Below are 12896 nucleotides of genomic sequence, written 5' to 3'. Positions count from 1 at the left end.
TGAGTAACTATGTGACAGCGGTGCTTGTGTCCAGCGCTGGATTCCCTTTCCAGAGATTCATGCCTCAGATAAGATCGTTGGATGTTTATCCAAACTTGCTACTCTCTCCTAAAGCTCTAAATCAGAGGTGTCAAACTGGCGGCCCATGGCCACATGCGGCCCCCCTAATCAATTACACGTGGCCCACCACTTAATATCACATTATACTGAAAACATGACCCATGACCACAGCTTCTTTTAAACACAGTGTGCGGCCGAACTGTATTACATACAATATTCAATTCAATTACATATATAAATAAGCTTGTTTGCTGTTTTACTTACAGTATCATTTATGTAATTTTAATTAAATGTCTGTTTTTGATATTAATAGATTCAATTTGCGTCATAAATATGATTTTATTGTGAAATATACATCAAAACAAGCACTTTTACTTTGAAATTCAATCAAGAATATCTTAATTACGACGTCATGATGGAATATTGTGTTTTGATTTTAAGCTTGGGCCCCTTCTTGACCAGACTAGACGCTCATTGGGCCCCAGGTCATTTGAGTTTGACCCCCCCCCTGCTCTAGATGTACAAGGAGTAAAATAAAGGAATAAAGACAAACCTTAGATAAACAAAAAGAGGGTGAGACGAGAAACTGTGTTGCATGTGCTGTCTGTATAAGGAGGTAGTAAAGGTTACAGAAATATGTGTAAAAAAAAAAAAACAGACTTGTCTTGTTTGCCAGGCAGCTGGAGCTGGATCCGACAGCGGTCAGCCGCCCTGATCTCTTCCTCCTTTTTCAGGATCAGCCTCTGAAGACCCGACACCCAGTCCTGGGCCACTGTGGGGTTCACGTTCTGAAGACGGAACGGGAGATCATGGAAAAGTGTGTGTCATCACGTGTCACACTGTCATCAATGAAGACAATAAAATGAAAACCACACGAGATGTGACACGCAGAACTGCATGTAAGCTGCTGCAGCAGGTTCCTGACAGAGTCACCAACGCAGCACAAAAACACTCTCAAACACTCTGTGCTGTGCTCTGCAAACAAAACATCCAACGCAGCACTTCAGGCAGGCAAGTGTGTGTGTGTGTGTGTGTGCGTGCATGAGTGAGCGTGTGTGGCCTCATGACATTCAAGATTTTAGGAGACTTCAAATTACCCATGTTTTTAAATGCCACAGCTTAAACACGACATGTCTGCAGAGCTGAACCCGCCCTTATAGACACGATAGGAGCAAAACAATGAAAAATAGTTGAGTTGTTCCTTCTAAAAACTAACTGCTCAGGGCTTGAGCTTAGAGAGTATAGTTGTACAATACCTGGTAGTTTCCTTTGAGGCTGCTGATCATGCTGGAGATCTGGTTGACCAGGCTGAGGTCATGGATTAGGTTCTGCAGATCTTGGTACAGCTGACCCGGGCCCATGTACAGTTTGTCTACACAGAAACACACACACACACACAAAACATCATTAGGATTTTAGATTCTCTACCTAACACTCTTTCTCTCCTGATGGCTGATAAAACAATTTAAAGTTACAACCATTTCAAACCATACACTGCTGTATGTACTATAGGTGTGCTCGGGGGTCTTTGCCTCGTTGCCAGTGATAAATCGTACGAGCCACATGAACAGTTCAGTGATCTCAGCCGTTACTCTGTTGCTAAAGGGAAACAATGGCGAGCTCTGTGTGTACAGACCAAAAAACAGTTCTGCAGTTCAGAACAGGCTCGTCAAAATTCTGTCAGGACACGAGTCTCTCTCTCTCTGTCTCTCTCACGCTCTGTCCCTCACACACACATACACATACATAAAGCGGTGAAGATAATGATGCAGAGGGCCACACAGAAAGCACAGAATAGGGGCCGGCCCATCGGTTGCACCTGCCAACCGTCAAATAACTGAGGTCATTTGATTAAAAAAAGAAAAAAAGAAAAAAAGAAAAACACCAATTAACAAGAATAGGACTCTTGAATTTAAACCCGTGCTGGGCAGTAAAACAAACAAATAAAAAAACTGTAGTTTGTGACTTTTAAATATGAACAAATTGTGAGTGTGTATATATATATATATATATATATATATATATATATATATATATATATATATACAGAATATGGGGAGAAATACTTTGGCACCTTCAGCTGTGTTTGCTTCTGCCCTTCTACTTTCTCCTCCTCCTCCTCCTCCTCCTCCTCCTCTTCTTTTCATACAATGCTCACTAAGTCTGTCTGGCGCTCCAAAACCATGGCAACCCTAACCCGGGGTCCTCTCTTGAAGGTCTCGCTGACGGGGCATTCAGGGGAAACTTTACCCCTGGTAACGTATTTGTAGGTGGTCGGTCTCCCTGTCCGGTTTGTAAACAGGAGGCCGCTCACAGATTGAGAAACGCTCCGTCGGCCTCGCTGCTCCGCACACTCAGCTCACGACGGTCGAACGTTAAGCTGCATTGTTGAACGGATGGATGAAATGGGGTTTCACTGGTGTGGTAAATCAGTGGCTCAAATCACAGCCACATCTATGTTTATTTTCCTAAGATTGAAAGAGACGTCTGCACTAATCTGTTGTTGTCTACTCGAGGTTTTCGGCTCCCTGGTCTTAGCAGAGGGGGATGAATTCAGGTCAGGGCAGAAATGCTGAGTTAAGCCTCCATGTTATGAGCAAACACAGATACAGCAGCGCAATGTTAAGACTTGTAGGAGATTTATTAAAACCTGTACATCGAATCAAATTGGAGTTTACTTTGATTCTGTGTGTTTCCTTGTCTCTCCTTGAATAAATGAAGCTAATATATCATCATATGAATCGATAAAGTACAATTGTCTCTCTATTACCGGTGTGTAATTGCACACGTAACGAGAAATCAAACTGAAACCAGCGCTAGATTATTACTATTCCCACAGACGAGATTGGCATGACTGTGTTACCCCCCCTTTTTCAAGAAGCCACATCCAACTTCATGAATGGCTCTTTGTGACGCTGCCAAACGCCAAGGCTTTTTCTCACAACACAGCACAGGGAGCATAGGAGCATCTTCAGAAGCAGGCCAGCCATCCCACAGCAGTTACGACACACAGTGTCTACTAAAGACATGACTGGTCGTTTTGAGCAGCAGGAAAATGTAACTTCACAAATGCTCGGTCTGCACGGTGGTCTGATTGCTACGCTGCGCTGAGAAGAGATGAACTAACCAGAGCGAGAGGTGACATCATCATATGCTGGAGAGTCTTTTCATTCGGCCTACTCACAGGCTGATCACTGAGATATTTTTGGCAAACAAAAGGTTTGGACTTGTTAAAGGTTCCTGGACAAAGGACACATTTGTATGTGCAAACACACACTTACACACACACACACATAGCGAAGCTGGTTTGAAAATAGCTCAATTAGAGCAAGGGAACCATGTGAAGGTCTATTATTGCTGACTAAAACAACAATTCAGTTCTTTTTGAAGCACTGGAGTTGGTCCATGTCACTTAATAATACAATTCAAGAACATCTAATTCAATAAACTGTTTTTTTTTTATTTCTTTGCCGCACATACACTTGTATCATCGCATCACCTATAACAGGCAGTGAACCTGTTTGCTGCAGGAAGAACTTGGAAAACCAGAGCAGATGTTTCACAGTCTCTGCCATCTGTTACATGTGTGAAGGATCCACGGACTAGACACACACACACACACACACATCAGATGTGGCTTAAATGAAAGTAAAGGGAGCAGAATAATAATAATAATTCACTATGTAAAAGCAGTGGAGGACAAGAGAGTGTGGAACCTGATATTTTCAGAATAAGAAGAAGACGAGAGGTTGAGTTTTGTCAAATATCTACTGTGTGTGGACAATCTTCTTCATGTTATTCCAAATTAGTATGAATACAATAGCATTATGCCATAATTTAATCTACAGTTGTTACTTTTTAATAATTGGACAGAGATGCTGAACAATTAATTAAAGGCTGTAATTTAACTGTACGCCATTTAAAAAAGTAAAAGATACACAATGGAGATCATAGATATCTTCTTATCCTTATAGTAATATTCGTCATGGTGTCATGTGGTAATGAAAGATGAATTACCTGCTTGGCTCATTGGCCTAAACACATGGTTTATTATGAGATAAATGTGACACATGGCAGCAAACGACTGAGCTGCATATGAGTAAAAAAGCAGGCGAGAATTCAAGTCCATTTCCAACGGCAACCGAGAGAGTGGTCCTCTGACCTCGGCTTGAACACACATCACCTTTGACAAACCCGGGAAAACCAGAGTATTAAAGCAGTCACCAGCCCAGCTATGTGCACTCCAGTTACCTCGGCACAACCACACACACACACACACACACACACACAGAGAAAAATCTAGGTCCCAGAATAAAATCTGCAGTGCTGGGACCACAAAATCATACACTCTGGTTCAGGCTTTCTTGTTTGTGTGATGTGAACTTTTTCTTAAGTGGCTGAGCAGCTGTTTGTGACGGAGGAGAACCCAGTGGAAAGACTGAAATCATTGGACTTGGCAGCCGGCAGACTGCAGACTGCAGGAGGAAAGAAATACAACGTCTGTGCAGGATTTACGCCATCTTAGAAATATCTGCTCAAAATCAGGCAGGAAACAACCATTAAGTTATTCTATGTGTTTATATACAGCTCATTAAAATGGTGCAAATCTATGGCTCCAGTTGTTCAATGTGCCACAGAGAACTTCATTAACCAGACAAGTACAGCTGAAACAATTAATTGATTATTAATCGCTTTCTAAATTAATCGACAACTATTTTGATAATTGATTAATCGGTTTAAATGATGATTTTTTTAATGATTAAAGCAAGATTTCCGATTGTTTAAGCTTCTTCTTAAGCTTCTTATGCTCCACATAACAAAGAAATCATTAGAAGTCAATCATTTTGGTTTGTGGACAAGACAAGACATTTGAGAACATCATCCTTTCCAGGTTTGACAAACACCGATCAACATTTTTTAAGGTTTTTTGATATTTTATGGACCAAGTGATCAATCCATTATTCAAGAAAATAGTCGACAGATTAATCGATTATGAAAATAATCATTAGCTCTACAGACTTCAGGTAATCTAATCAGGTAAGCTATCTTAACAGACAGACAGACAGACAGACAACTCAGAACAGAGTGAGACACCATGTTTTCCTACTTGGTTTAGCGTTGATGACCACCTTCTCCCCGGAATGAGGTCCCGAGTAGCGGCTGTTGTCGGCCATGTCCTCGCTGGACCCAAACTCCAGCGCCTCCACGAAGCTCAGAGGGACGCTCCACTTGAGAAGGAACTTCTGGTCGAGCGGAGCGTTCCCGCTGACGCTCCCGCTGCCGTCCTGACACCTGCACGGTGCCAAAGGAGAGACGACAAGTTAGTCATGGTGTTGGCATGCTTGTTTGTACAGATAGTGTGATTGCAAAAATACTTAGGACAGGAAACAATAGAAGACTTATGCCCCAGATTCAGTATGTGGTGCCCACTGAGTGTGTCTCAATTAAAGGACAAAAGCTGAACAGCTGGGGAATCAGAACTCAAGTCACAGAGACAGTATGTGGTCAGAAGTTACCCAAAGGACACGGCTACACACAGTGAGAGTGACTTTTTCCCTTAATGTCAGGCAAAGGTATCCACGCAGTAACCACCATGTGGGCAAAAAGCACGTTTTAAAAAGCACAAAATGGCAAAATGATTAAAGGATATGGCATCTAATAACAAGAGAGAGAGAGAGAGAGAGACTCTTACCGGATATTGGGTGTGGCGCACATGAGCACATCGTTGAGCAGGAAGAGGCGGCGCTCCTTGGTTTTGATCATTTCGCCGCGTTCGTTGTAGACCGTCTCCACCATGTCGTCCGAGCGAATCAGGTAGCGACTGCCGTTGCTCAGAAGCTGGGGGGGGGGGGGGGGGGGCAGGATCGATGCGATGTCAGTGTATCTGTGCAGATCCCCATACTTATCCATCGAGTCGGAAGCAGCCGGACTCGGAGTCCACCTTGCTTTGAGGTCCAGCTGCTATCCGACGTCATTGTACAGTTTGGAGTTTGTCATTTTTATTAAGAGACTTTATTAAGGAAATAACCTCACCGGTAAAAACTAAATACAATCATTCTGGGTATCAAGGAAACAATGTGTCATCTTGCTTAACCACCCCCCCCCCCCCCTTGTTTCCCGTCACTTGCTACTGTGAAACCACCCATTCTGGATAGCATATAATAATCCCTGGCTTTCAACAGTGACTCTGACCAATTAAAGGCCACGAGGAACAAAACTCTGCCCAACGTGGGGTATCCTGTAAACACGTCTGCACACAGATGCCAGTGTGGGCGGCTGCACTTAGACAAATAATTATACCTCGGTGAACGCTGGTGCTTCTGTGCACATGTCGTGCTAAAGCAATGGGCTAAAAATAAGGGCCGTGCAGGAGGAGAAGAGTCGGTAGAAAATGTGAGGCTCAAGTGCCCGACGGCCGCCCACTCTGGGACACAGAGAAATGCCACAGCATATGCTAAAACCATCACACATCCCAGAGCATTTTCTCCTCCAGTATGTCGTGTATGTCGGAGGCGCACGAGGAAAACCTTGCAGACCTTGTTGAGGTAGCGTTCGTTCATGGCCTTCGCGATGTGACGGATCTCGCAGCGCTGGTCGGCTTCCCTCTTCTTTTCGTTGAGCTTCTCCGCCAGTGTCTCCAGTTCAGTCAGGGCCATCTGGAGGGGCAGGCGGTCGGCGTGACCCGCCGGTGTGTTCTTCAGCATGTCCTGATGAGGAGGCAAAGGCCAGTTACACATTATTTAGTCACTTGTTGAATAAGGAGTCGATAGTGTCGTTACTAGAATAGAAAAACGACACAATACACACGCCTGATGACCAATAAAGATGTTATAATATACTGAAGGTCCTTTAAAAATAGAAAACTACAGCTGTTTTACTGTCTCTCCTTCCAATTTAAACTGTTGTTGTCTGTATTTTATATGTGTTTATGTCTTATTCTAATTTGTGTGAATAGTAAGCTATTTTGTCCAGGCATCCTTCATTAGAGATTTCAAACTAAATGGGATTCCCTGGATAAATAAAGGTTAAATAAATGGCAAATATTGATGGCCAATAAGCCACTGGTGCACATGTATATTCTTAAAAAGAAAAACACATCAGTGTTTAAAAGACACAGGGCCAAATGAAAGCAGGAATTAGAGAGATTTCAGAGCACTTTCTCATGAAGTAAACACTTGGAAAGACTTATGTGTATAGCTCTCCCTCTGCTGGTGAATACACGTACTGCACAAAAGGAGCTTGAAATATAAAAGTCCACTGTACCTGAAGAAGCAGAATGAACTGTGGGAACCTCTGGATAGGTTTCATCATCAGGCCATATAAGGTCATCCTGTCGCTGCTCGTTTCCTGACGATGCTGCACACGAGAGCATGGGCATACGTCGACATTAAAACACAACGAATGGAAAACAGAATAAATACGTGCAAGATAATGTAAGGAAACACTGTCCAACCTTGAGGAACTCCAAGAAGGCAGGTTTGGACGCGCACGTCTTCCTCACTACCGCCATTGCATTGCTGAAGTTGTTCACATATTCACTGTAGGCGTCCAGCACCATCGACTTTGAAAACTGAGGAGAAACACAGACAAACATTGAATGATAATTAGCCGTAACACGAGGCCTTTGTGTTGTTTTTGCGTTGTTGATGTTGTTCTTTCTACATTTCTGGTTCAAAGCCCTGGATGACTATCGGACTCCTTTATTTAGTTCTACACAGATGTCCGCATGACGAGCCAAATAAACAGCACATGGGAAATGTTTATAGTTGAAGTTGTAAAAGTCTCATTATATTTTATTGTACATGGACGGGGAATATAAATATAAATAAGTTCCATGTGTGTGAGTTTTGTATTTTTATGATGGAGTGGGAAGTGCGAGGTAAGAGAGGGCAGTAAACAACACTGAAACTGCCCTTTTGTTTTGTTTGTTTTTTGACAGAGAAGTTAAGTCGAGGAGTACGGAGGTTCAACCACGCGTTAAACTCATCTGTAAACAGCTGGACTCACACACACCAGAGCTAATGCAGCGAATCCTCTGTTAATAAAGTTTAAATAGGCCTTAAAATGACAGCCGCGGCTTACCGACGCAACAAAGACGTCCCCGATCATCTCCAGGCTGTCCCACTCAGCCACGCGGCTCGCCAGGGCGATCTGGAACAGGGAGTGGCACTGCAGGATCTCACGCACGCGGTAGAACGTCATCTTCAGCTTCCTGTCGCTCAGCAGCCTCGGCTCGAGCTGGGACAGCGGCTTTTCGTATTGCTGATGAAGCAGACAAGGTGAACTGTAATAACAAATACTTCAAAAAAAAGCCAGTCGGACACTAGCTGCAGCTGCAGACTCCGTACCTCTAATATCCTCTTCAGTGCATCGAGATAGTTCTTCTCACTCTCCAAAATAGATCCCAGTATACATCTCCTCACCAGCTGCAGAGGGAAAAATAACATCTTTAGTGCATTTTTCTTAAAAACCAAGAGCACATGGAAAAAAGGGTTAAAGTTGATGGACGCGTTCGTTAACCTGCTGCTGTGAAAGACCACTCGGTGCTACACACAACACCGGCTCCACGTTAAAACAATCCACTTCGATGAAGAGTTCAGACTCCTCATCTTCAAAACAGGCCGATTTCCTCTCTGTAAGAGATTAAGAGGAGAGAGCAGACGTGAATAAACACGGACATCCTGCACAGATAAACACAAACAGATGACCTGAGCTTCTTCTTCTTCTTCTGCAGACTACACACCGTGACAGAACGACTTGGTTTTGATGAAAGAGCGTCCCTTTTTCACCGCAGCTTTGGTTTTCTCAAGTCCGTCTTTGGTGCCGTCCTTTGCCGCCTTCACCAGCTTTTGCATCTTGGATGAGACAAAAACACACAATGACACAAAAATAACACAAAGCTTTCAGAGGTTCAGGGGTGAAGTCTAGACCTATGGTTGACACTGAGTAAGGCGAGCAGGACGGACAAGGTGTAAAAGCAGGGATGAATGGTCCATCATGTGATACGGGAGACCGGAGCTGATCAGAAGATGGAATTTTTAAAAATAGATGAAGTCTATTTTACAAAAAATGTAAAACGATATTAAATTCAAATCACTAGTTCTAATAAAACAGAATTTCCCTAAATCTTAAATGTAGGAACTGTCAAAATCATAATAAAACAAATAACCTCAGGGGCATAAAACATATAATGAGACAGATCGATGCATCTCCATCACCAGAACCAAACACCACCACCACCACCACAAGCACCACAACCACCTCAAGTCATCATTCACATCAGGAACATGAAGGGACCGTGACATGGAAGTGTCAAAACACCAGAGTGGTTAGCGAGACGCAGAGTTATGGGGTCAGGACTAGTTTGGTGAGGCGAGGTGAGGTGAGTTGAGCCTCAGGTGGTTTACCTTCTGCTCGTGTTTCTGTTTTAGCTGCTGCAGCTCTACCGTTCCCACTGTATTTGCCATTAGATCTTTCATCTTTTTCTCATAGTGTTCTTTCAAGCGAGTCAGATCTTGAGAGAGCTAAATAAGAGAGCAAAGCAAGCGTTACTGGTTATCATTATTATGGCTTTTCGGAGTCATCAGGTAGCTGCAAACAAACACTTTAACGTCTGTCGCTACGCTGCTGTCCAACAAACACTTCCTATGGAATAATAACCCAGACAAATAAGAGAGTAATTAACGAGATAAACATTAGCAGAGGGCATGCCATCACATGATCTGAGCTTCATAAACAGTTATAATCTGTATAATTGAAATAGAAAATTACAACAGGGACCGATTCTGACGCACCACGATACATTTCTGTACCTATTTTTGTTTGAATTTTTCCAATTTTTATTTTGATAATTTGACAATGGGCCACACATTTATCAAAACAAAAGCCAGAATAAAATAATGTGAAAGAGAGTTTTCACCTTTCTCTACACCTACAGCAATTAGCATCTCTCTATTAATGACTGGCTGTGGTGCAGTTAAAAACAAATGGAGAACAAAAAGGGACTGCAGCCACCTCTCTATAGCCACAATGAAGTAAATCTTCATATAAACAAATAAACTCAGTCTATACAGGAGTGGATATGTGGCGTGTACAAGAGAAAACAGAATCTACAGTGGCAAATATGACAAATTCTTTCGTTTAATTCTTTATCTCACTGTTGTCGTGCGCCTGCCCACACATGGACAGTATGCTGACACAGAAATGGGAAGGGTGACTGTTACGCACATGTGTCTTCTTCTGGGGCGGCTTCCCCCTCATGAAGGCGTGGGGCAGGCCGTTCTCGGGGGGGCCCTCCCCGTCGCTGGCCTCGTCGTAGCTCTCGAACTCGCTGGAGCTCCATCCGTTGTCGAGGGAGCTACCGCAGCCGCCCTCCTCGCCGAGCTCCACATCATCGTAGATCATCTCATCTGGATCTGCGGGGCGACACAGCAACAGACTGTAGTGCGTACTGTAGCTTTAAACCACTGAAAACTGTTTCTAAAATCATTGAAACACTGTATCGTTTCATCGTATCGAATGTTAGACGCCTTCATTCACGTTCTGCATATAAGCAGAATAAGCAGAATTAACACACGAGGTTATTCTGTTTACACCTTGAACAAAAACGGAACACAAAAGGTCGTATAAATAAATTGGAAACCAGCAAGAAAATAGAGAATCGAAAGTAAAAGGCACTTACGACATCGAGAAAAAACTGCATTTGTGACAAATTAAGAAACGTCCCAAACCTGTGTTGGAGTCAGAGTTCTCTCTGGGTACGTCATCGTAAATCACCTCGTCTGGATCTGATGAGAGAACACAGGTTCAGTGGAGGCACTGCGGGATTTCTTTGATGACACTGCAAACAGGATGTAATGTGAGTGGGACCTAAAAAGACGGGCACGCACGCACACACACACACACAAGTCCCCGCTTCCTCAAAAGAACAGGGAAGGAAGTGTCTGGGAATTCAGCATCATCAAAAGACAGAAAAGAAAAAGACTGAAGGAAGACACGGCCTGTGCAGAAGCAAGCATGCAGATGTTTAGTGGATATCACACACACGCACACACACACAAGAGAGATTTTGGAAGTCATTCCTTACTTTCCATCCATGCAGTGTTGGCAGGATCTGATGCCCATTTAGCCAAAACATCCTCTTCTCGGATAGGTGGATTCTCTTCACTAAAAACACTAAAACATGTGGAAACAAACATTGAACTCTACAATAAAAACAAGTCTATATTATATTAAATTAAATGTGAATCGTTACAACAATCATATAACTCTTTAAAATACTGCAGAAGCCATGTTGAGGCGGTCTCATACCTGTCGACGGAGGCGTTCCCCGTCGCAACCACAGTGACTGAAGGAGGAAAATAAACGTTGTGAATAGTGAAGACTCTTCTGAATCAAAGCTTTAAGAATTCATAATCTCATGTCCCACCACCAGATGTCACTGATGATTCCACGCTTCCTACAATTCCTACAATTCTCTGCATTTTCACACAAAACTACGTGCTTCAGTGTGACCTCGGTGAGATAATTACTGTGTAATCAGACTCAGTCAGAGTGCCAGAGGCCACAGGCTTTTGGACACTTCTTACTGCAGTGTTTTAAGGGGAAACCAGAAAATCCTCACACAGCCAACACAGATCTTTTGGGGGATGGCTAAATTTAGTCCCCCACTTCCTCGTGGCAAGGCCTTAGGAAAAACAAGTGAAAGACCAAAGGAGGCAAACGTCCCAGGCGGCACTGACATGTCATAGCCTGTGAAAAATGAGGAGAATTTTCCTGGAAGTACAGAATTTACAAAAGAGAACACAATAAAAAGAAGAGCTTAGAGACCTGTGGGAATGTCACGTTGTTTTTTTTAAATTGTTCTGAGTGATAAAGTAGAGCAGTGACAGGAAATGAGAGGAGCGAGGTGAGGACTGACAGGAAGAAGAGGCCCTGGCTAGATTCAGATTCGTTGGAACAAAGGTCAGAGGGCAAGTCGGTTCAGTACAGAACTTTTAACACATTATAACTCCGACATAATCCTATCATTTCCCCCCCTTTCTGCAGGCTCTGCATTACCGTCCTCGTCCATGGAGAGGTGTCGAATGATGACAGGCGTGGTGTAAGCCGGCGTGATGAGTGGCACTCCAGAAGGGGTCGCATACCCACAAGGCACTGGGACAGAGTACCCCGAGGTGCTGCCGACAGGACTGGTACGGATAACCTGGGCCTCCTCCTCTCCTTCCCTGGGCTCCACTGGTGGTGAAGAGGTGGAAGATGGCGTGGGGGCTCCGTGGTGCGGCTCGACCGGCTGCAGCTGCAGAGGAGTGATGTCAATTACAGAGTAGGGGTTGACTTTGCCTCGAGAGGACGTCCTGGGGACAGTGTGGGGAAGGAGAGGGTCATCCATGGATGGAGCCTGGTCTTCAATGCCTGTAGAGTTAGAGAAATGTTCATTTATATTCAGTTATTATAGTGTGAAGTTACACAGGAAATGATGAAATTGATTATTGACAAACTTCAGACATAATACAAACAGAGACTGGATTTATGTCCATGCCTCATTCATGTTAGGTCATGTTCTAAAATAAAAAAGTCAAAGTTGTTAATATAGTTGAATAATTTGAGGGAAAGTATGAAATTGTGTTTTGACTCATATATACACATTTTATAAAAAAAATCAAAAATCAACTTTCAATTTAGCATTGTTGTAAATTTTAAACATGATGGAGCATTATTGCATGAGTTGCCCACAAAATATTGTTTTTTATAATGCGACTCAAAGATGAGAACTCTGTCGTCTGAGGCGTTTCTAACATGTATGTATTCATATTTTTTTTAAAAATGGCACAGAA

General features: G+C 43.2%; 1 protein-coding gene across 3 annotated transcripts in view; it reads right to left on the bottom strand.

Annotated features, from left to right (window-relative positions):
* Positions 1 to 12896, bottom strand: part of arhgef10 (Rho guanine nucleotide exchange factor (GEF) 10) — a 39655-nt gene that overhangs the window by 15566 nt on the left and 11193 nt on the right. For 2 of the 3 annotated variants that reach the window (XM_058615367.1, XM_058615366.1), the window contains 17 exons: positions 12121 to 12474; positions 11371 to 11407; positions 11147 to 11235; positions 10791 to 10847; positions 10288 to 10475; positions 9468 to 9584; positions 8804 to 8915; positions 8581 to 8693; positions 8409 to 8486; positions 8143 to 8322; positions 7514 to 7630; positions 7324 to 7416; positions 6597 to 6767; positions 5753 to 5898; positions 5168 to 5352; positions 1317 to 1432; positions 721 to 848 (listed from right to left, as the gene is read on the bottom strand). In XM_058615367.1, coding sequence (XP_058471350.1) covers positions 721 to 848; positions 1317 to 1432; positions 5168 to 5352; positions 5753 to 5898; positions 6597 to 6767; positions 7324 to 7416; positions 7514 to 7630; positions 8143 to 8322; positions 8409 to 8486; positions 8581 to 8693; positions 8804 to 8915; positions 9468 to 9584; positions 10288 to 10475; positions 10791 to 10847; positions 11147 to 11235; positions 11371 to 11407; positions 12121 to 12474 — 2281 coding nt within the window. The remainder of the gene's footprint in view (positions 1 to 720; positions 849 to 1316; positions 1433 to 5167; positions 5353 to 5752; positions 5899 to 6596; positions 6768 to 7323; positions 7417 to 7513; positions 7631 to 8142; positions 8323 to 8408; positions 8487 to 8580; positions 8694 to 8803; positions 8916 to 9467; positions 9585 to 10287; positions 10476 to 10790; positions 10848 to 11146; positions 11236 to 11370; positions 11408 to 12120; positions 12475 to 12896) is intronic. The other variant, XM_058615368.1, reaches the window with a different exon arrangement.

The sequence above is a fragment of the Solea solea genome, chromosome 18 (genome assembly GCF_958295425.1).
Source record: "Solea solea chromosome 18, fSolSol10.1, whole genome shotgun sequence".
In the NCBI taxonomy this organism is placed as follows: Eukaryota; Metazoa; Chordata; class Actinopteri; order Pleuronectiformes; family Soleidae; genus Solea; species Solea solea.
The sequence above is the reverse complement of the archived record's forward strand: the minus strand, read 5'-3'. Positions and strand labels throughout refer to the sequence as shown.